Below are 20,569 nucleotides of genomic sequence, written 5' to 3'. Positions count from 1 at the left end.
CAGTGCATCTTCCTGGAAAGGAAAAACTCATTTAAAAAAATAAAATAAAATCAGGTACAGTGGCTCATGCCTATAATTCAAGCACTTTGGGAGGCTGAAGCAGGAGGATCCCTTGACTCCAGGTGTTTGAGACCAGCCTGGGCAACATAGGGAGACCTCATCTCTACAAAAAATAAAAAAGATAACCAGGTATGGTGGTACATGCTGTAATCCCAGCTACCAGGAAGACTAAGATGAGAGGAGTGCTTGAGCCCAGGAATTTGAGGCTATAGTGAGCCGTGATTGTGCTGCTGCACTCCAGCCTGGGTGACAGAACAAGACCCTGTCTCAAAAACAGCAACAACAACAACAAAAAAACCATTGAGACAGAAATATAAGTTAATTTGGAATTTTATCACATGAAAATCTAAAATTGGCATGATACACAACTAATATGTAGACCAGATCACTCCCTGTTGGCCCTTGGATAGCAGAAAACACTCATGATCAGAGTACATAAGTGTATATTACTTTTAAAAAATAAAAAATCCCATGGTACTTTTACTTATCTTCCAAAGACTAGTCTTATAACTTTTTTGACTAAAATATTAATAGTAAACAGATTAAAATAATTAAGGTACACACACAGACGTAAGACATAATAGACATTCCTATACACTTTGTCCAGTTTCCCTCAATGGTAACATTTTACAAAACTCAAGTATAATTTCACAACCAGGATATTAATACTGATAGAATCCACAGATCTTACTCAAATTTACCATCTTACCAATACTTATTTATGTGTTTTTGTGTATTAAGATCTATATTTTATATCACATTTACATGTGTGTGTCTACCCTCGCAAACAAGATGTTAAACAGTTCCCAAACCACAAAGATCCCTATACACACCTCTCCCTATCCCTCAACCCCTGGCAACTACTAATCTGTTCTCAATTTAATTTTGTAATTTCAAAACTGTCACGTAAATGGAATCATACAGTGTATAACTTAATGGAATTGTCTTTTTTGCTCAGACTAATTTTCCTGAAGAACCATCCAAGTTCATGCAAGTTTCAAAAGTTTGTTCCTTTTTATTGCTGAGTGGGATTCCATGGCATGGATGTACCAGAGTTTGTTTAACCATTCATCTACTGAAGGACATCTGGGCTGATTCCAGCATTTGGCATTAGAAATGAGGCTGTAACGAATATTCATGTACAGATTTGTCAACTATTCCTAAGACTCTTAAAGTCCATTTCAGTAATTCTGATTTTGAAAACTTTGCAAGGCATATCTGATGGTTATTCATTAAAACAGAGAAAAGAATATTCCTTTTTTTAACTACTTTGTACAACAAAAAGTATAGTAGCACAGGTTTTGTAAGAATGGAGAAAGGTTTAATATTTAAACAATATAGCTTTAATAAAATAAAAAAAATATATACTCACCAATAAAAGCACTATCAGATTCCAATAATGAGTTTTTCAAGAAATCACTAGTGTCATCTCTGGGCTAAAAGAAACATGTATCAATTACTATTTTTATTAGTTTTCTGTGGAAAAACAACAAATTTGTACTAATAAGAGGCACAGGTTTCCATATTGTTCTCCCTAAACGCAGAAGAGGATGGGGAGAGGTAGGACTGACTACACTCCAATGCTCAGAAAATACTGGAAAGCCTTAACACATAATTCCCACCAAGACAGTGATAGCAATGGAAGACACTCTCCAGGCTGCATATTCTACAAGCTAACACATTTACTCCCTAACTCCACTCCTCCCTGCCCCCTTATGGTTGAAGTCAAATAAAAGGATCACATTATGAGTGATGAAAATAGGAGTATGAAGCAAAGACCCCCATTAAACATTAAGTCTTTAAGCCACTGCCAAGATTCATTCATCCTTTCAATAAACGTGTATGGCACACTTACTATTTCTTCCATGCTAGGAACTGGGGATACAAAGATGAATTAAGAGTTTCTGCTCTGGAGTAGGTCAGTGTCAGGGGAGACAGGGGTGTACCCTCAGATAATGACAGCCCTATGTGACAGCAATTGCCATGATGATGCAGCACAGATACAGTGGACCATACAGTATAGTAAGGACAAAAATAATGCTAAGGTTGGGCTTATTATAATGAGCTACAAAATGAGAGAAAACTTAAATTTACATACAGAGAATAACAACACTGACATGTCAGAAGGAACCTGAAGTCATCAAACTCCACCTCCCTGCACCTTTTTACCACATTTCTGGGCTTTACTAAGACACTCCAGCGAAGAGGTGTCCATTAATTTTTAAGGCAATGAATTATACCAATGTACAGCATTATCAGAAAGTGAGCTTGTCTCTTGCCTAGATTACTGCAACAGCCTGCTGTCCCACTCAGTCTAAATGCACAACAGTCTGTGGATCAAGTAAAAACCTCAAGCAGATCACATCACTCTTCCACTTAAAGACCTTGGTGGCTTCTCATCACATGCACAAGTGTCAAAGGCAAAGCCCTGGAATGCCCCCCCCTCCCGCCAAAGCCCTGCTGCCTCCCCTTGTCACTCCCCGCCCCACATGCCCCACTGGCCCTTGCTCATGGCTCTTCCACTGCTCCTTACATGCACCATGCCAACTCCCACTGGGGCCTCTTCCTGGAATGTTCATCCTCCAGAAATCCCCCCACCATTTCCTATGGCCACCTTCTGGTGTCCTTATTTAATCGAATGTTCCCTACCCAGTGAGCCCCCATGCCCACTGTATTTCCAACTATAAACCCTCCCACCCAGGGTCCTCCAGCTGCCTTTTCTGCTGTTGCCTTTCCCATAGCACCATATTTCAACAAACTATCAAAGTATTTGATTATATTCTGGAAAGTAAGCTGTCAGAGGGCAAGGATTTTTGTCCCTTTTGTTTACTCCTATACTCTGGCACCTAGAACAGTTTCTGGTCCATAGGAAATACTCTTTTCAGTCCTGCAGAAAAAGTACCCCCCTCAGGATATGGGTGACAGTTATCACTCTGTTTCCTTCTGCTTATTTTATTTGTAGACCTCGGCACTACTTCCATTACAGACTCCCACTCCCACTACTTCTCACGGTAATGACAGCAAACACATTGTAGTCATCATGGGCCAGGCCCTGCTATAAGGGCTTCTAATATATTATCTCACTTAGTTCTCTCAACAACACTTGAGCTATTTTTATTTATTTAATAAACACTTATATAAAACTTATATGCCAGGCCTGTCTCTAAATATCTTGCAAATATTAATTTACTGCTTATAGCCACCCTCAGAGGTAAGTACTATTATCCTCACTTTACAGATTAGGAAGCTGAAGCATAAAGAGATTAAATAATTTGCCCTAAGTCACACAGCTAAAAAGAGACTAACTGGAACAGCCTAGCACTAGAATCTTGTTCTTAACTATTACAATATGTTTTCTCTATATATTATACTAACACTTGTTAAGCTATCCACTTCACTGATAAGACTTATGTTCTTTCTTAATTCAGTATTTCTGAATAGTTCAAAATTTGAATTACTTGATCATCATATGCCTATAAATTTTTAATCCCCCAAAAACTAACTTGAAAAATTTTAACTGGTTGCTTACCATTCTTTGCTTTCGTACTTTAGCACTTGGGATGGCATCTAAGTCAACTATAGTCAATGGAGAACAAAAGCAAATTAAAAAGGTCAGAAAATGCTTAATATATAAAATTAAATTTTAATGTATCTTTTTTGACTAGCTTTCTACTGGAAATTACTTTTCAACTACTACACTTCAGAATATTTTAAAGATATCACTTATTAATAAACATAGCCCGGCACCCATTCTAGCTGCATAAAATTCTCCCATTCACATGAATGAACATAATGAGTTAAAATCACTGCAAATTTTAATGCCAAGAGACAAAGAAAATTATCAATACAGGATCCTTCACCATATTCTGTTATATTTCAACAATCTATAGAAAGTTGTTGCATGGAGTTAAACAGGGGGTCCCCTACATGGAACTGAAATAAGCTCAATTCCAGGCACTTAGTTCCAGAGGCAAAGATCTTAGATAAGGTATCTCAAAATCTCTCCAATATGACCAGCCTTCCCATGTGCTCCTTTGAATAGTACCATTTTGCCCTTTTCAGATACTACCTTTGAGAATAAACAGGCTGCCAATGATAACCTGTATTGCTTCTCAGCATTTTAGAGACACGTTTTTGACTGTTTATGGTGAGGCCACATTCTTATGAATTAGTTCATCACAGTGTTTGCTGGAAGCTGGGGGGAAGACTGCTGTGGGAGATAGATACCTTCAGTGCCAAAATGTACCTGTATCCAGCTGGGGACTACTATTGGGCTAATCAGTCTAAGTTGCCAAATCCCACAAGATCAGATCTTCATTTGAGACTAAAGAAAAATGCTACCAAACTGAGTAAAAAGGTTGAAGAATATACTTGCTTCTTTCCTTTCTCCAGACAATACATCTACTGCTTATCCTAGAATTAGGCTTATTCAGTCACAGGGCTATGAGGCTGTTATTTAAAATTCTGTACCAGATGAAGGGAAGATGATCCCTATACAAGTGTTTATCAAAGTCTTAACCTATGATCTGGGCCTAAAGTGCTATATCGCTTACTCCTGTGATGCTACCCTCAGATTCATCACATCAAAGAAGCTGCCACAGATTCTGGAAGCCACATCAGTCTCCCAAAGTAGTATCTTAAATTTTCATAAAAATAACTGGCAGGAGCATCCCTTCCATTCTTGTTATCTTGATTGTTGTTTCTTCATGACTCACTTTCCATGGTTAACCTCGATGGCCTGAAGACTGGTAAAATACAGACGGGAAGGCCATGCAGTACACCTGGCTATCAACAGGGCCCATCAGTGCTCTCTGAGACAATAGCCCTACTCTGCATCTAAGTGCCCACCTACCCCAACCCAGTGGGATCCTAGATTTCTTCTTTGCATTCATCACAGTTATACTTCTTCAGCAGCTAACTTCTCCAATAAGAGTATAACCTCCTCGAGAGCAGCAGCCTATGTCATTCATTACCTTATCCCCTGGATATAGGCCAGTATCTGCGTTCCTAGTAACCACTAAGTATTTTTCAATTGACTGATTATACAAAAACATATTCATAATCCAGTCTGAGGCTTTACAGATACTACGCCACATCAAAACTTGAACACACTCACACCACAGTAGACAAATGCCCGACAGGGCACTGACGTGTTTGCCTGACATTCCTTCCTTCAGTTCCTAGTTCCTGATGCAAATGTCACCTGGCCTCGTCAAAGTATTAATCCTCCTGGCTTCAGTGAATGGCTGAGCCCCTCTCATGCATGAATACATCACCCCAGTGGAGCCACTCAGAGCTCTCTCTTATACTTGTTCTTTTCTGGGACTACAGGCCAAACGGACCCTGTGAATACAGGGCTGCCAGTGAAGGGAGGATGCATGGGACTGAAATCAATAGAAGAGATGCAGAAAGCCTACAGAATAACAGCATGCTGATACTATTTGACACAGCAATGATTATTTTTTACCTTTGGCACCTTCCTGCATTTTTATTCTGTTCAGCTTCTTCTGCTGCTCTCTTAGCAGGGCTTGCTGCTGAATCTCTAAGGTGTGATAATCTCTTGGAGGATCTGGGTACATAAATTTCAGATCAACTCGTGTTTCTGAATCTGGTACAAAAAATAGGTTATATAACTAAGTTAAATGTTGTTTTCAAATGGGATTTTATAAAACTTCACCATAAGTAACATAATCTAATTTCAAAATCAAGGAACGATATAAATAGTAAAACATCGCTAAAGTCAAAGGACAGTAAAACAGCCACAAAACTAAAAAACATGAAATTAACATTCTTTAATAAATGCCTTTTCACAAACTTATCAACACAAGGAATACCCCACAACAAGAAGTGGATGCTGCATTCTCCACCTCTACCTTTCTTAGCCCCCAGGATGCTACCCAGAACACAAACTACATGCAGGTATATCCAAGTGGATAGTCACATAGCTTTGACTAAGACAGCCATTAAGACATTGTTATCACAGCTAATCCCTCAAATCAACTAGAAACATGAAAAAAAGGTTACTGACCAATTAACATTTTAGTCCTTACAAATATGCAGAAAGCAAGATAAATGTAAACTGGCTAGAACTTGAGGGGGAAATGCCATTTCTGAAGGAATTTACCTCTGTCACAATTTCATGAATATCCCCTGTGAGAATTTTTTTTTTTTTTTTTTTTTTTTTGAGACAAAGTCTTACTCTGTCACCCAGGCTGGAAGGCAGTGGCAGGATCTCTAAGCTCACTGCAACCTCCACCTCCTAGGTTCAAGTGATTCACACCTGCCTCAGCCTCCCAAGTAGCTGGGACTACAGGCTCCTGCCACCATGCTCAGGTAATTTTTGTATTTTTAGGAGAGATGGGGTTTCACGCTGTTGGCCAGGCTAATCTTGAACTCCTGACCTCATGATCCACCCACCCTGGCCTCCCAAAGTGCTGGGATCACAGGAGTGAGCCACTGCGCCCAGCCAAGAATAATAATTTTTAAATCTTGAAAAGAAACACACGGTTTAAACATATAAAACGCCTTGAAAATATTATTCCCTTTGACTCACTAATTATACTGCTGGAATATAAAGAAATGATCCTAAATATATATACAGTTGTATGGTCCTAAGTATGTGTAAAGTTTTATGATCAGAAATTATTAAAAGAACAAAATAGTGAAAATGGGTAACAGCCATTTTCAGAAGTTAACAGAAGTCTCTGGACACATAAACTTGGATTGGTCCCTGGCTTCACTGCTTCCAAACTCATTAAAAAGCAATACCAACAACCAAATCATAGCTGAATGAGGGCAAGATATAGTAACACAAGGAAATGAATGGCTCATTTCTATGGCTTAAACCTTTTTGGTCTCAAGATATTTTTACACTCTTAAAAATTGAGGACCCCAAAGAGCTTTATTTATGTATGCCTGTCTCTGTCTGTCTGTCTGTCTGTCTCTCTCTCTCTCTCTCTCTCACACACACACACTCTCTCTCTCCCACCATATTAGAAATTGAAGAAATTTTTAAAGCACAAGAATACACAAGGACACAATCTGTTAGCTTCAAAGAGATAAAATCATCACGTCATGTAGTTTCTCAATAATCTGTATACACATGAGAGAATGAGAATGAAAAAGACAAATAATGTCTTGGTTTATAATAAAAACAATTTTGACTTCACAGGTCCCCAGACCAAACTCCTCATGAGACCCACAGGCTTAACACAATGCCTGGCAGATAGTAAGTAATCAATGTATGATAGCATAAAAATGAACTATGGTATATGTAATTAATAAAACATGTAAAACTACGTGAAAAAAATAGAGAAAATTAAATAACACAATTTATCTTTTAATTATGCTCAGACAGAAGACTAGAAAACATGGAAAAGGATAATGGTACTTATGTATAGGTAGTTTGACTAAAGTGATTTTTCCTTCTATTTTTCTGTATTTTGAAATTTGCTACAATAAATATCACTTTCAAAAGGATAAAAAGCTTAAATTCCAGTTTTCTGGCCTAAGTTATATGCACATCCCATAATCTGCCTCTTCTGCTCCAACACCTGCTCTACTGAATATGCCTAAAGGAAAAGCACACAACATACACTGGTTCCTCCACACATTCTCAGTCTCCCAGACCTCATATATCCTGGCAACTCCTTTTCCCTACTAAACTTTCTCTTTCATTCACCCTATAAATGGCTACATCGAAGCTTCCCCAACCTCTTCCTTCAAATCCCCTAGATTTCCTCCTGCCTACCCAGGGACCCTGCTCACTTCAACAAAGACTCTCCCTCCTTTCCTAGAGCCTGAACCTCTTTCCCCTGCATAGCTCCTCATATTCACATCCTAACGACTCTTCCAGCTCGTGATCCCTCTTCTTCCCTTCCCTTTCACAGCCAAGGGTCTTCCAAAAGGCTTCCACCTATTATCTCCAACATCTTGCCTCCTAGTCAATCCTCATTCCAAAGTTAATTGGTTTCTGATCACATCTTCCACTTACAAAGCTCTAGCTGAGGTCACCTATGACCTCATCCAACTGGCATTTTCCAGTATTCATCTTACACGATCCCGTCTCATTCATGCTCTTTCCCCTCAGGTTTCAGGATCCTACATTGTTCTGCTTCTCCTCCAGTCTCTCTGGCTTCTCCTCAGTCTTTTTCATGAGCTCAGTCTGTCCATCCTCCATTAAATGCAAAGTTCCCCTCTTCATACTCTGATCTCATCCATCCCAGATTTTTTTTTTTTTGAGACAGAGTTTCGCTCTTGTTACCCAGGCTGGAGTGCAATGGCGCGATCTCGGCTCACCGCAACCTCTGCCTCCTAGGTTCAGGCAATTCTCCTGCCTCAGCCTCCTGAGTAGCTGGGATTACAGGCATGAGCCACCATGTCCAGCTAATTTTTTGTACTTTTAGTAGAGACGGGGTTTCACCATGTTGACCAGGATGGTCTCGATCTCTCGATCTTGTGATCCACCCGCCTCGGCCTCCCAAAGTGCTGGGATTACAGGCTTGAGCCACCACGCCCAGCCCCATCCCAGACTTTTAGCACTATATGTTCCCCGAAAGAACTTAGCCAAACTAAAGCTTCATCTACCAGACTGGTAAACTGAAGACCTAGAGAATACAGAAGTTTCATTCATTTTAACTTAAAACATATATTGTAAATAAAATTCTACTTTAGAAAAAGGGTACAAAGATCTTTATAGATATTTAAACATGGGTAGAACACTCCTGCTCTATCTTTAAACAAGCAGCAATCTACTCACCTCTATCTTTCAGCTCATTAAAATCATGAATATTCTGAAAAGTGGCAGCATCTAAGCCCTTAGGTGACTGTCTTCTGACAGGAGCTTGCAACCGATGTCTAGCCATATCAAATATATCCATGGGATTCCTTTCCCTTTTCCTATAAATGACAAATCATAAAATATGCTTTATGGGAAAAATATGAGAGTTCACATCTAATTCACTGTAAAAGAAATTTAGTCTCACCACATCATATTATTAAAAAAATTATTCTAGGCAAGCTGCTGTAGCACTCATTTATAATCCCAGCACTTTGGGAGGCTGAGAGAGGACTACTTGAAATCAGGAGTTTAATACCAGCCTGGCCTAAAAAGCAAAACCTCGTCACTACAAAAAAAAAAAAAAAAAAAAAAAAAAAAAAAAAAAATTTAGGCCAGGTGCGGTGGCTCATGCCTTTAATTCCAGCACTTTGGGATGCCAAGGCAGGCAGATCACCTGAGATTAGGAATTCGAGACCAGCCTAGCCAACGTAGAGAAACCTGTCTCTACTAAAAACACAAAACTTAGCTACACGTGATGGCACATGCTTGTAGTCCTAGCTACTCAAGCAGCTGAGGCAGAAGAATCACTTGAACTGGGGAGGCAGAGGTTGCAGTGAGCTAAGATCACACCAGTGAACTCCAGTCTGTATGACAGAGTGAGACTCCATCTCAAAAAAGAAAAAAAAAAATAGTTGGCTAGCCACAGTGGCTCACGCCTGTAATCACAGCACTTTGGGAGGCCGAGGCGGGAAAATCATCTGAGGTTAGGAGTTTGAGACCAGCCTGGCCAAAATGGTGAAACCCTGTCTCTACTAAAAATATAAAATTTAGCTGGCCATGGTGGTATGCGCCTCCAGTCCCTCCTACTCGGGAGGCTAAGGCATGAGAATTGCTTGCACCCAGGAGGAGAAGGCTGCAATAAGCCAAGATCATGCCACTGCACTCCAGCTTGGGTGACAGAGCGAGACTCCATCTCAAAAAAAAAAATTAGTCAAGCATGATGGTGTGGGCCTGTAGTCCTGGCTACTGCTGAGACGAGAGGATTGCTTGAGCCCAAGAGGCCAAGGCTACAATAAGCTGTGATCACGCCACTACACTCCAGCCCGGACAACAGGGGGAGATCATTGTCGCTTAAAACAAAAAATTATTTGAATAGATCTATTAGTTCAATCCTTTATCTTAAAATATAGCATATCTATGTCATTGAAATTTTTCAAAATCCTCAGATGCAAGATACCTTATTACAAGAGTAGAATGATTTAGCTTTACTTTAAAATGTTCATGGAAGGCCGGGTGCGGTGGCTCAAGCCTGTAATCCCAGCACTTTGGGAGGCCGAGGCGGGTGGATCACAAGGTCGAGAGATCGAGACCATCCTGGTCAACGTGGTGAAACCCCGTCTCTACTAAAAATACAAAAAATTAGCTGGGCATAGTGGCGCATGCCTGTAATCCCAGCTACTCAGGAGGCTGAGGCAGGAGAATTGCTTGAACCCAGGAGGCGGAGGTTGCGGTGAGCCGAGATCGTGCCATTGCACTCCAGCCTGGGTAACAAGAGCGAAACTCCATCTCAAAAAAAAAAAAAAAAAAAAAATGTTCATGGAAAAAATAAAATGTTCATGGAGCATGTAAGATCAGTCTTTGAAGTCAGAGAAACAGATTCAAAGACCAGCTCTGTTATTAGCAGTTTTATCTTGATTTCATCATCTGTAAAATGCAGATCTCTACCCGCTATAGTCTTGTTGTGAACAAGAGAATTAAGATTTAAAAAAAAATTTTGAGACAGAGCCTTGCTCTGTTGGCCAGGCTAGAGTGCGGTGGAACGATCTCAGCTCACTGCAACTTCCACCTCGATTTCAAGCAATTCTCCTGCTTCAGCCTCCCAAGTAGATGGGACTACAGGTGTGTGCCACCCCACCTGGCTTTTTTTTTTTTTTTTTTTTTTGTATTTTTAGTAGAGATGGAATTTTTGCCACGTTGGCCAGGCTGATCTTGAACTCCTGACCTCAGGTGATCCACAGGCCTTGGTCTCTCAAAATGCTGGAACTGGAGGCATGAGACACCGCACCCAGCCAGAATTAAGATATATTTTATATTGTTGAGTACCTAGCACCTGACCTGCATTAGATAATAAATTACCTTCCCTTCAGCCTAAAACAGAAATCACACATAGAAATACAGTAATAGGCAGGGCCCTGTGGTTCATGCCTATAATGCCAGTACTATGGGAAGTAGACAGATTGCTAGAGTTCAGGAGTTTGAGACTAGCCTGGGAAATATGGAAAAACCCCGTCTCTACTAAAAAATATAAAAATTAGCCAGGTGTGGTAGCCTGTACCTGTAGTTCCACCTACTTGGGAGGCTGAGGCACTAGAATCGCTTGCACCGGGAGAGGTTGCCATGAGCCAAGATCGTGCCACTGCACTCCAACCTGGGTGACAGAGAGAGATTGTCTCCAAAAAAAAAAAAGAAAAAGAAATATGGTCTGGCTGGACGGGATGGCTCATGCCTGTAATCCCAGCACTTCGGGAGGCTGAGGTGAGTGATCACCTGAGGTCAGGAGTTTGAGGACAGCCTGATCAACATGGTAAAACACTGTCTCTACTAAAAATACAAAAATTAGCTGGGTGTGGTGGCAAGTGCTTGTAATCCAGCTACTCAAGAGGCTGAGGCAAGATAATCACTTGAACCCACGAGGCACAGGTTGTGCAGTGAGCCAAAAATCATGCCACTGCACTTCAGTCTGGGTGACAGAGCGAGACTCTGTCTTAAAAAATAAAAAATAGAAATATGATACTAATACGTAGTTCAATATGGGCATTATTCAGAGGACCCAATGTTAACTTTACAGTAGACCTTATAAGGAACTTGATACCTAATTAGTTAACTGATTCCTGTGGTACCTAGGAAATTAACAGACAGCAGGAAGTAAGGGAATTTTCTGCCAGGGCTTTAAGGGAGTGATGATAAAAAAGGGTGTTTCTAGTCCTGAAAATAAAACAAAACACCCACTGCTACTTCCTTCAGCACTAGGTCTCCTCTATTTTTGAAAATGTAGCTCTAAGCTATAGTGATTCTGAGGCTTAGTCAGACTCCTTCCATCATCTGTTGATCACTAAATCTTCCCTAAGCACCAAGACAAGATAGCTGGGATCCCCACAGAAAATGCCCCTGCTCTAATGGAGTTTCCTTTTTTGCAGAGGATCATTCACTGGGGCCATAAAAGGACCCTGGCCAAGACTGACAGAAACCTCTAATACCTAAGGTGAAAGGAACTCTATGGAGATTCATTAAAATGCAAAATACTAAAAAGGCATCTAAGAGACCATTAAATTGTACTGCTGTCTAGTTTCTATTAATGCTAATAGTTAAATAAACTGATAAGTTAGGGAGTAGGTTATTAAATATTCACATGTGAGCTGCATGCAGCACATTTGTTTTGAGCCTAGCACACATAATAGGAGTTGGATTAATATGGTAAGTTAATTAGTGAATAAGAGATTCCTTTTATACAAATATTCATGAAATTGAAATAACCAACTGTGAGATGTCTTTAATCAGGATATATTAAAATTATTACAAAGTAAATGTATTTAACCAATTATTGCTAAATGATGATAATTCTAACATATGACATCTAACAAGTTATAACTGAGAGTCACAAATACATACATTTATTTATTTCAAAACCATACGTTTATTTATTCTTCACTAGACTCTCAAGGGGTAGAAATTATCATGTATAATTTTCAAATGAGAAAATTGAGAGGCTGCTTGAATACTCTTAAATCATACTGGTTTGCCAAAAGAATTTATTAATAGAAATAAAAATAAAATATCAACAACCTATTAAACTGATAAATATACATGTTTAAAGATGGAAAGCTGCACAGTTAAGTCATAACACTGTAAAAGTAAATATAGAAAAAATAAAGTACCTCTCAATTACTTAGAACTTACTGACCTACTATGGGAGAATTACTGAATCACTGAAAATTACCACCTTGGATTAATGTTTCATTATCTAGCCAATCTATATCCTGAAATTTCCTCAACTTGTTTACCTAGTTTCGATATTCCTGGAGAATTCAAACAGAAATCTAAACAAACCATAATTATGCAAATTAACATGCTATGTTAAAATCCTACCACATAGTGGATTAGAATCAGAGACATCAGCATGAACTTAATATGTATACAAATAGACGGACATAGGAACAATTATAGATACGTTTATATTTATGACTTAGTATACATACATATATTATCCAGAGGGCCTAGAAGCAGTGACACCAGCAATAAACAGACCCAGCTTATTTGGTTTCTAAATACATTATCCAAAACGAACGAGGGCTCCTTGGAGAAACAGCTGATTCCAGGGATGGGGCAGGGGCAAAACAAGATGATCCGGAGTCATCTGGTAGTACCAGAAAAAAAGAAGTGTTCCAAAAACAAAAGATGGGGACATGTCAAAAAGACACAGGAGACTTCCTGAAAGAGCTCCCAATGGCCAAAGTTGGAACAATTTGTGAAATAAATAATGTAGCACTGGCTTATAACCCAAAGTATAAAATAAATATACATGAGATGACAGTGATAAATGATTGAATTAAATAAATGGAAGAAGGGACAAATCTTTCTTATGGAAGAACTTCAAAAACCATATGTAGGTAACCCCTGCTCCCAGAGATGGAACTTAATTCCACCCCCATTCTCACTCTTGCCAGTGTGCTAGATTTAGTGATTTGTGACCAAATTTTCTAGTGGAGAATCCTGGCAAACATTACTTTAACCACGGTTAACATTTCCAGAGGTATCATGTGGATATCATGTACCCCTGAGACAATGTGATGTCAGAATAGCACCTGTGTTCCTCTTTCCAGAAACCCTTAATCCCAGTCTAATTATCAGAAAACATCAGACAAATTCAGACTGGGAGGAGAAGCCTCTCTACAGGATACCTGGCCAGTGCCCATGTACACTTTCACAGTTAAGAAAAACAGCAGAAGACTGGGAAACTGTCCCAGAACTGAGAAGACTGGGAGACAGAACTAAATGCAATGTGGTACATCTTGTATGGGGCCCATGAACAGAAGGAAAACATCAGTAGAAAAATGGAGAAATCCAAAGAGTCTCAAATTTAGTTCAGAGTAATGTTCTAAAGTCAGCCCTTGAGTTGTAACAAACATACCATAGTAACACAAGATGTTAACAATAGGGAAAACCAAATGAAGGGGGTACAGAAACTCTCCGTATTGTTTGTAACTTTTTAATAATCAAAATTATCCCAAAATAGAAAGTTTATTTTTAAAAAGATAAAGAAAGAAAATATGGTAGTTACCCACTATGTTGATTTTATAATCTACTGAAACAGTGTAAACAGAAGTTTGAAGACTGCTTTAGAAAACCTATGACTCTGGCAAAAATTATCAGAAATGTTTAGCAGTCTGTAAGTGATTTTGTTGAAAAACAGTATTTCAGAAAACTATGTTATTAATGGGAAATATTAAAAAAAAAAAAAACAGGTAAGTTCTAAAATGCAACTACCATCTGTAATTATTCCAATAGGGAAATCTCCATCCCTACATTAATCCCCTTGAGAACTAAATTTCTACAACTGATTTTGTAAAAGACTAAAAAAAGTAAAGGAAGGAGATTTTTAAGTATGATGAATTAGTCCTGTTCCCAACCTACAAAATTATTGGCTAAGTGAAAGAAGATAAAAGAACTCAAGAGAAAACAAAAAATGCAATTCTAAACTTACCTGATAGGAATCTCATCATCACTACTCATGTGTAGCAATCGCTCTTGTAGACGCCTCTCTTCACTACGAAGTTGTTTTCTCATTTCTGACAATTCCATAATTACATTTTTTTTCTCCTCTGTAAATTCCCATTGATAAGTAAAACACAAGACAGGAATAAGAACAAAAGATTAAACACTACAACACGAAAAACCTGACTAATAATAAAGCAAAACTTCTCAGAGAGAAAATTTTATGAAAGATATTTTAACATTTTATATATACGCACATACACAGATCATAATGTCATTAGGACCCACAAGTACATTTTTTATAATACAAGAATTTTAGAAGCGATATTCTTGGGGGAGCGCAACTATAAACAAGAGGCACAAGGGAGTTCCTTTGTGATGATGGAACAATTATGTATCTTGATTGTAGTGGTGGTCGCACAAATTGTGCATGATAAAAATGTACAGAAATATGCATACATAAATGCACGTAAAAACTGGTGGAATCTAATGGTCTGTAGAGCACACCAATGTCTACTTCCTGGCTGTGATATTGTACTACATGAGATGTTACCTCAGGGGAAAGTTGGGGAAAAGGTACACAGCACCTCTCTATACTGTTTCTGCAATTTTCTATGAGTTTATAATTATTTCAAAACGAAAAGCTAAATAAAGAAATACTCTCAGTAACAGGTTTAGTAGTTAACTCTACCTTCTGCACGGAGCTGATTTTTCCTGGCAGGTACCGGGGGTGACTGCGCCCTGGACATGGAACTTTCCTGTTTAACAATAATGACAAAGACCTGCTCAGTATGTCTTCTCTATGCAGAAGCTTGAAGGGAGTAATTTTTTCAAGTATTTGTATGTACAGAAAACCAAACTCCACATTATCCCTACCTCTAAAACTTACCCACCTGTATAGCTATTCTTCCTTCTCATCACAATGGAAGTGTCCTTACCTCTACCCAAAGAGGAACCCTTCATCTCTACTCTGTATCTTGTAACTGTCTCCTACCCTCCTCCAATAATTCTTTTGCCAACTTCCTCTCTCCAAGCACCTTTCTCTCAATCTGTGTAAAAACCTTTCCATTCCTTAAAAAAAAAATTTTACCTCACCCTTCATTGCTCACTGTCTCCTGTCCATTCTGTCCTTCCCTTCACAGCTGAGCTTTGTTGAAGAATAGTAAAATGCAGTACTTTTGGGGTCGACTGCCTATTCTCATTCACTTCTCAACACACAGCTATGGCCTTTGCTTTCACATGCATCACTCCAACAATATTTCCTTCACGAAAGTCATGAAGTGATTCCAAGTGACACATTCAGTGGGCATTTTACTTGGCCAGTCACAACTGCTATCACTGCCATTGTCTCTCACCCTCTCTCCGTTCCTTCCTCTGCTTCGAGAATGTTGGTAATTCCCTAGTATTCTATTCTCAGCCTCCTTTACTTCTCTTCTAGACACTGATCCTAGATGATGGTACTAATTTAACAAACACCAATATGTTGATGGTGTACAGGACTACAAATCAAGTCCAGAACTCTTTCTGCAGCCACAATTCATATTTTCAACTGCCTACTCTATATAACCCTCACCAAAAACTTGAAAGTTATCATAGACTCCTACCCACCACACAGTCAACAAATAGTACTATTATGTCTCTCAAATGTATCGTAAAGCTGTCACACCTTCTCAGTTCTTGGTGCCACTGCCTTTCTTTGGGTCCTCAGTCTCACATCTGGATTTCTGCAAAAGCATTCTATCTCCATGTTTAGTCCTGCCCCACCTCCAAAACTTACCTCCACACCATTTCCTGAAAAAACATTATATAAAAGTGACCATGTCATTTCCCTACTTAAAACATTACAGCGAATTCCCATGCATTATCTATCACAGACCTACTAAATCAGAATCTCAAAGGGTGGAATTAAGAAACATGTTCTTCTGACATATTTCTTTGCCTATCCTAGTGATTAGCCTTCCTGGAATCCACCAGCCTATGTAACAAAATCAAAGCTCTTAGCACTCCATACAACATGCCACATATGTTCTGACCTCCACCTCCTCTGCTGCCTTAATGCACAGGCATCATCAGGCCAGACCACACCATAGAAGATTCTCCGCATGTGCCATGAGCTTACACTGCTCTCCATGACTCTGCACAAGCTGAAAATCCCTCACCCTCCTTTTCAAGGCAAATTCCTGCATATTCTTCAAGCATCAACTTGAGGATCAATCTTAGAACATTTTCCCTGTTCTCTTTTCCTTAGAGCTCAGTCTAAAGTATAACAGGCTTCATGAGCATATCTATAGCTAGAGGCCTGGACAAGAATCATTTGCTAAATTATAGTTTGTCGAAACAAACTTCAGGGTATCAAGTACTGTCAGTTACAATCGAAGCAGCAGGCAAATTACTGTAGGTATCACCTGTATTTCAGATCTGAAAATATTTAACCTTCCCAAATATGATGAAAAAGAAAATTTCATTTGATCACCCAATCCAAAATAACTGAGCTAGGATTAACAAATGAAAACTAAAGTACATACACGAATAAAGGAACTTATTATGCTGTCAATTGAAGGAGGTCTTTGGAGTCTGCTTGCAATTTTGTTCTGAAGAGCAGGAACTACAGGAGAAGGCTGCCTCAAGCACTAAAAAATTTAAAAAAATTTAAGAGCATATTTGCTTCATCATACTCACACAGATATACACACATGCCCCTTATAGTTAATAAAGCGATCTAAGAAGTTTAGACTGTTATTGCTTTTATTTCATAAAATACTTGTTAGAAAAGTCAGAAATTCAGTTACACAAGATCAAACATGTTGGTTACGATAAACATAAATGGATTTAGACATCTTTATTAAAACGGTATGACTCAAATTAGGATTAAAAAAATCAACAAACTCAAGTAAAACAACATAAAAGAAAAGACGTAACAAAAGTAAAGAATCATCTTAATAAAAAGGTACCATGACAATACAAAAAATTAAAGAAAAAATTCCTCTTCTGGAAAACAATACAAATCAATCTCTAAAATCTATTAGTCACTAACAGCATCATGGATGACAGATCCTTCAAGATCACAATGGGGTTCTATATTTTAGTTGATAGTGTATTAAAACTTATGTTCCTCAACTTCACATAAAAATCAAAACACCGAAGACATTAAAAAGTCTTAGCCAGGCATGGTGGCTCATGCCTGTAATCCCAGCACTTTGGGAGGCCAAGGCCGGCCTATCACTTGAGGTCAGGAGTTGGAGACCAGCCTGCCCAACATGGCAAAACCCCATCTCTACTAAAGACAGAAAAAAATTAGCCAGGCATTCTGGCATGTGTCTATAATCCCAGCTACTCGGGAGGCTAACACAGGAGGATCGCCTGAACCCAGGAGGCTCGGAGGTTGCAGTGAGCCAAGATCATGCCATTGCACTCCAGCCTGGGCAACAAGGCGAGACTCCATCTTAAAAAAAAAAAAAAAAAAAAAAAAGTCCTAACAAAATGATAATAGTTATCGGCATTTAAAAGGAAAAAAACTCAGACCAAAATGTATATGTGGATGTTAAATTCTTCATTTTATATAGGAGAAAATCAGTTAATTTTAATAAAATTAGAAATATATGACAGAAAGGTATCCACAAGCAAAATTATAAAGACAACATAGACCTTCTAAAGCACTGTAGAGAATGGAGCAAACAAGTCATAGTCCACATAACAAATGACCAAAAAGCTATCAAGGATGAAAAACACAAAAAAGTCAGAAATGCAATTAATGCAATCAAAGACACTAGTTTTGATAAACATAAATGAATTTAGATATCCTTATTTTAAAAGATAGGCTGGGTGCAGTGGCTCATGTCTACAATACCAGCACTATGGGAGGCCAAGGCAGGCAGATCACCTGAGTTCAGAAGTTCAAGACCAGCCTGGCCAACATGGTAAAACCCTGTCTTTACTAAAAATGCAAAAATTAGCTGGGTGTGGTGGTATGTACCTATAATCCCAGCTACTGGGGAGGTTGAGGCAGGAGAATTGCTTGAATCCAGAAGGCAGATGTTGCAGTGAGCCAAGATCATCCCACTGCATGCCTGCCTGGGCGACAGAGTGAGACTCCGTCTCTAAATAAATAAATAAATAAATGAAAACAAAAAGATAACTCAGATTAGAATTTTAAAAATTCAACAAACTAAAGAAAGATACAACCTAATTAAATTAAAAAATCTAGTGACACAAAGGTAAAACTGAATAGACAGAAATATATATCAGACATATATAAATGAAAAAAATGATAGCAATGTTAATTTCAGAAAGGCAAATGCATTAAATGAGATAAAGCCAATTTAAAATTTTATGGTACTTTACTATTACATTCATAAAAGTATATATTACTAAAAAAATAGCATTTTTTTTTTTTTTCTTTTTGAGACAGAGTCTCCCTCTGTCATCCAGGCTAGATCGCTGTGTTGCAATCATGGCTCACTGCAACCTTTGCCTCCCAAGTTCAAGTGATTTTTCTGCCTTAGCCTCCTGAGTAGCTGGGACTACAGGGGCTACTAATTTTTGTATTTGTTAGTAGAGACCATGCCCAACTAATTTTTGTATTTGTTAGTAGAGACGGGGTTTCACCATGTTGCCCAGGCTTGTCTCAAACTGCTGGCCTCAAGTGATCTGCCCAACTCGGTCTCCCAGAGTGCTGGGATTACAGGTGTGAGCCACCTCGCTAAGCCTCTTTCATTCTTAAATGATGAATTTTACAATAAAAAATTCTCTGTGAGGCAGGAAGTGGTGGCTCATGCCTGATGCAGGAGGATCACCTGAGCCCAAGAATTTGAGATCTGCCTGGGCAACACAGCAAGACCTGGTCTCTCAAAAAAAAAGAAAAGAAAAAGAAAGAAAGGAAAGGAAAAGAAAGAAAGAGAAGGGAAGGAAAGGAAAGGGAAAAGGGAAAAGGAAAGAAGAAAGAAAGAAGGCCAGGTGTGGTGGCTCATGCCTGTAATCTCAGCACTTTGAGGGGCTGAGGTGGACAGATCACCTGAGGTCAGTTTGAGACCAGTCTGGACAACATGGTGAAATCTGTCTCTACTAAAAATACAAAAAATTAGCCAGGCATGATGGCACACGTCTGTAGTCCCAGCTACTAGGGAGGCTGAGGCAGGAGAATTGCTTGAACCCAAGAGGTGAAGGTTGCAGTGAGCCAAAACTGTGCCACTGCACTCCAGCCTGGGCAACAGAATGAGACTCCATTTAACCAAAAAGAAAAGAAAGAAAAAAAAAATTTTTTTTTAAACTCTCAATTTCTGTATTTAGTCTTGCTGTGAACCATAATAAACAGTTCATGTTGCACTGGTCTGCAGACCATATTTTTGGGTGACACTGCATATACCAAAGGAACAAGACTAAGAATGGCTGAGGCAAGTAAATCCATTACCTTCAATGGACAGAACATACCAACAAAGCACAGTGACAGTACCTCATTGTGCCCAGACTAAACAGTAAGACAGAATAGGAACAAAAGAACCTCTTTCTCTTTTTCCCTTTTTCTAACAACTACACAACTCTCACAGCAAAAGTGGGTTAAACTATGGGTTTGATCGACATTTTTGTCTCAAACTTACGTTTGTTTCTTCCCCAATCAAATTTTCTCTTTCATAGTAGTGCTGAAGCTGCAGGTTATATTTTTCTTCTTCTTCTTTCTTGTTTCTTTCTGCTTCTTTTCGTCTTTCTTCAGCTAACCGAATATGTTCTTCATTTTTTAGCCTTTGCTTCAAAATAAATAGAAAAAGAGGCACTCCATATATACCTTCTATACAGCACATTCAAAAATGCGCTGCCTTATCTGATAAAATAAGATAAAGATATAGATGACGTGATACGGTTCTTTAACATAGAGAAGTTATCTGCTTAAAAATAAAGTATTAGGTATCTTTTATAAAGTCTTCAGGCAGCCTATAACTATTTTTTTAAAGTCATCATTTATCT

At 38.8% G+C, this 20,569-nt stretch overlaps 1 protein-coding gene across 16 annotated transcripts in view; it reads right to left on the bottom strand.

Annotated features, from left to right (window-relative positions):
- The window catches only part of CSPP1 (centrosome and spindle pole associated protein 1), a 141,829-nt gene that overhangs the window by 12,629 nt on the left and 108,631 nt on the right, over positions 1-20,569 (bottom strand). For all 16 annotated transcript variants that reach the window (XR_012514033.1, XR_012514034.1, XM_074386729.1 and 13 more), the window contains 8 exons: positions 20,206-20,352; positions 17,137-17,241; positions 15,303-15,369; positions 14,601-14,718; positions 8,819-8,958; positions 5,528-5,668; positions 3,590-3,636; positions 1,433-1,496 (listed from right to left, as the gene is read on the bottom strand). Coding sequence is in view for 14 of the 16 variants with exons in the window: in XM_074386729.1 (XP_074242830.1) it covers positions 1,433-1,496; positions 3,590-3,636; positions 5,528-5,668; positions 8,819-8,958; positions 14,601-14,718; positions 15,303-15,369; positions 17,137-17,241; positions 20,206-20,352 (829 nt within the window). In the remaining 2 variants the exon portion in view is untranslated. The remainder of the gene's footprint in view (positions 1-1,432; positions 1,497-3,589; positions 3,637-5,527; positions 5,669-8,818; positions 8,959-14,600; positions 14,719-15,302; positions 15,370-17,136; positions 17,242-20,205; positions 20,353-20,569) is intronic.

Source organism: Saimiri boliviensis, chromosome 15 (assembly GCF_048565385.1).
Source record: "Saimiri boliviensis isolate mSaiBol1 chromosome 15, mSaiBol1.pri, whole genome shotgun sequence".
Taxonomy (NCBI): Eukaryota; Metazoa; Chordata; class Mammalia; order Primates; family Cebidae; genus Saimiri; species Saimiri boliviensis.
Note: the sequence above shows the minus strand (reverse complement) of the source record. Positions and strands in the feature narration are given on the sequence as shown.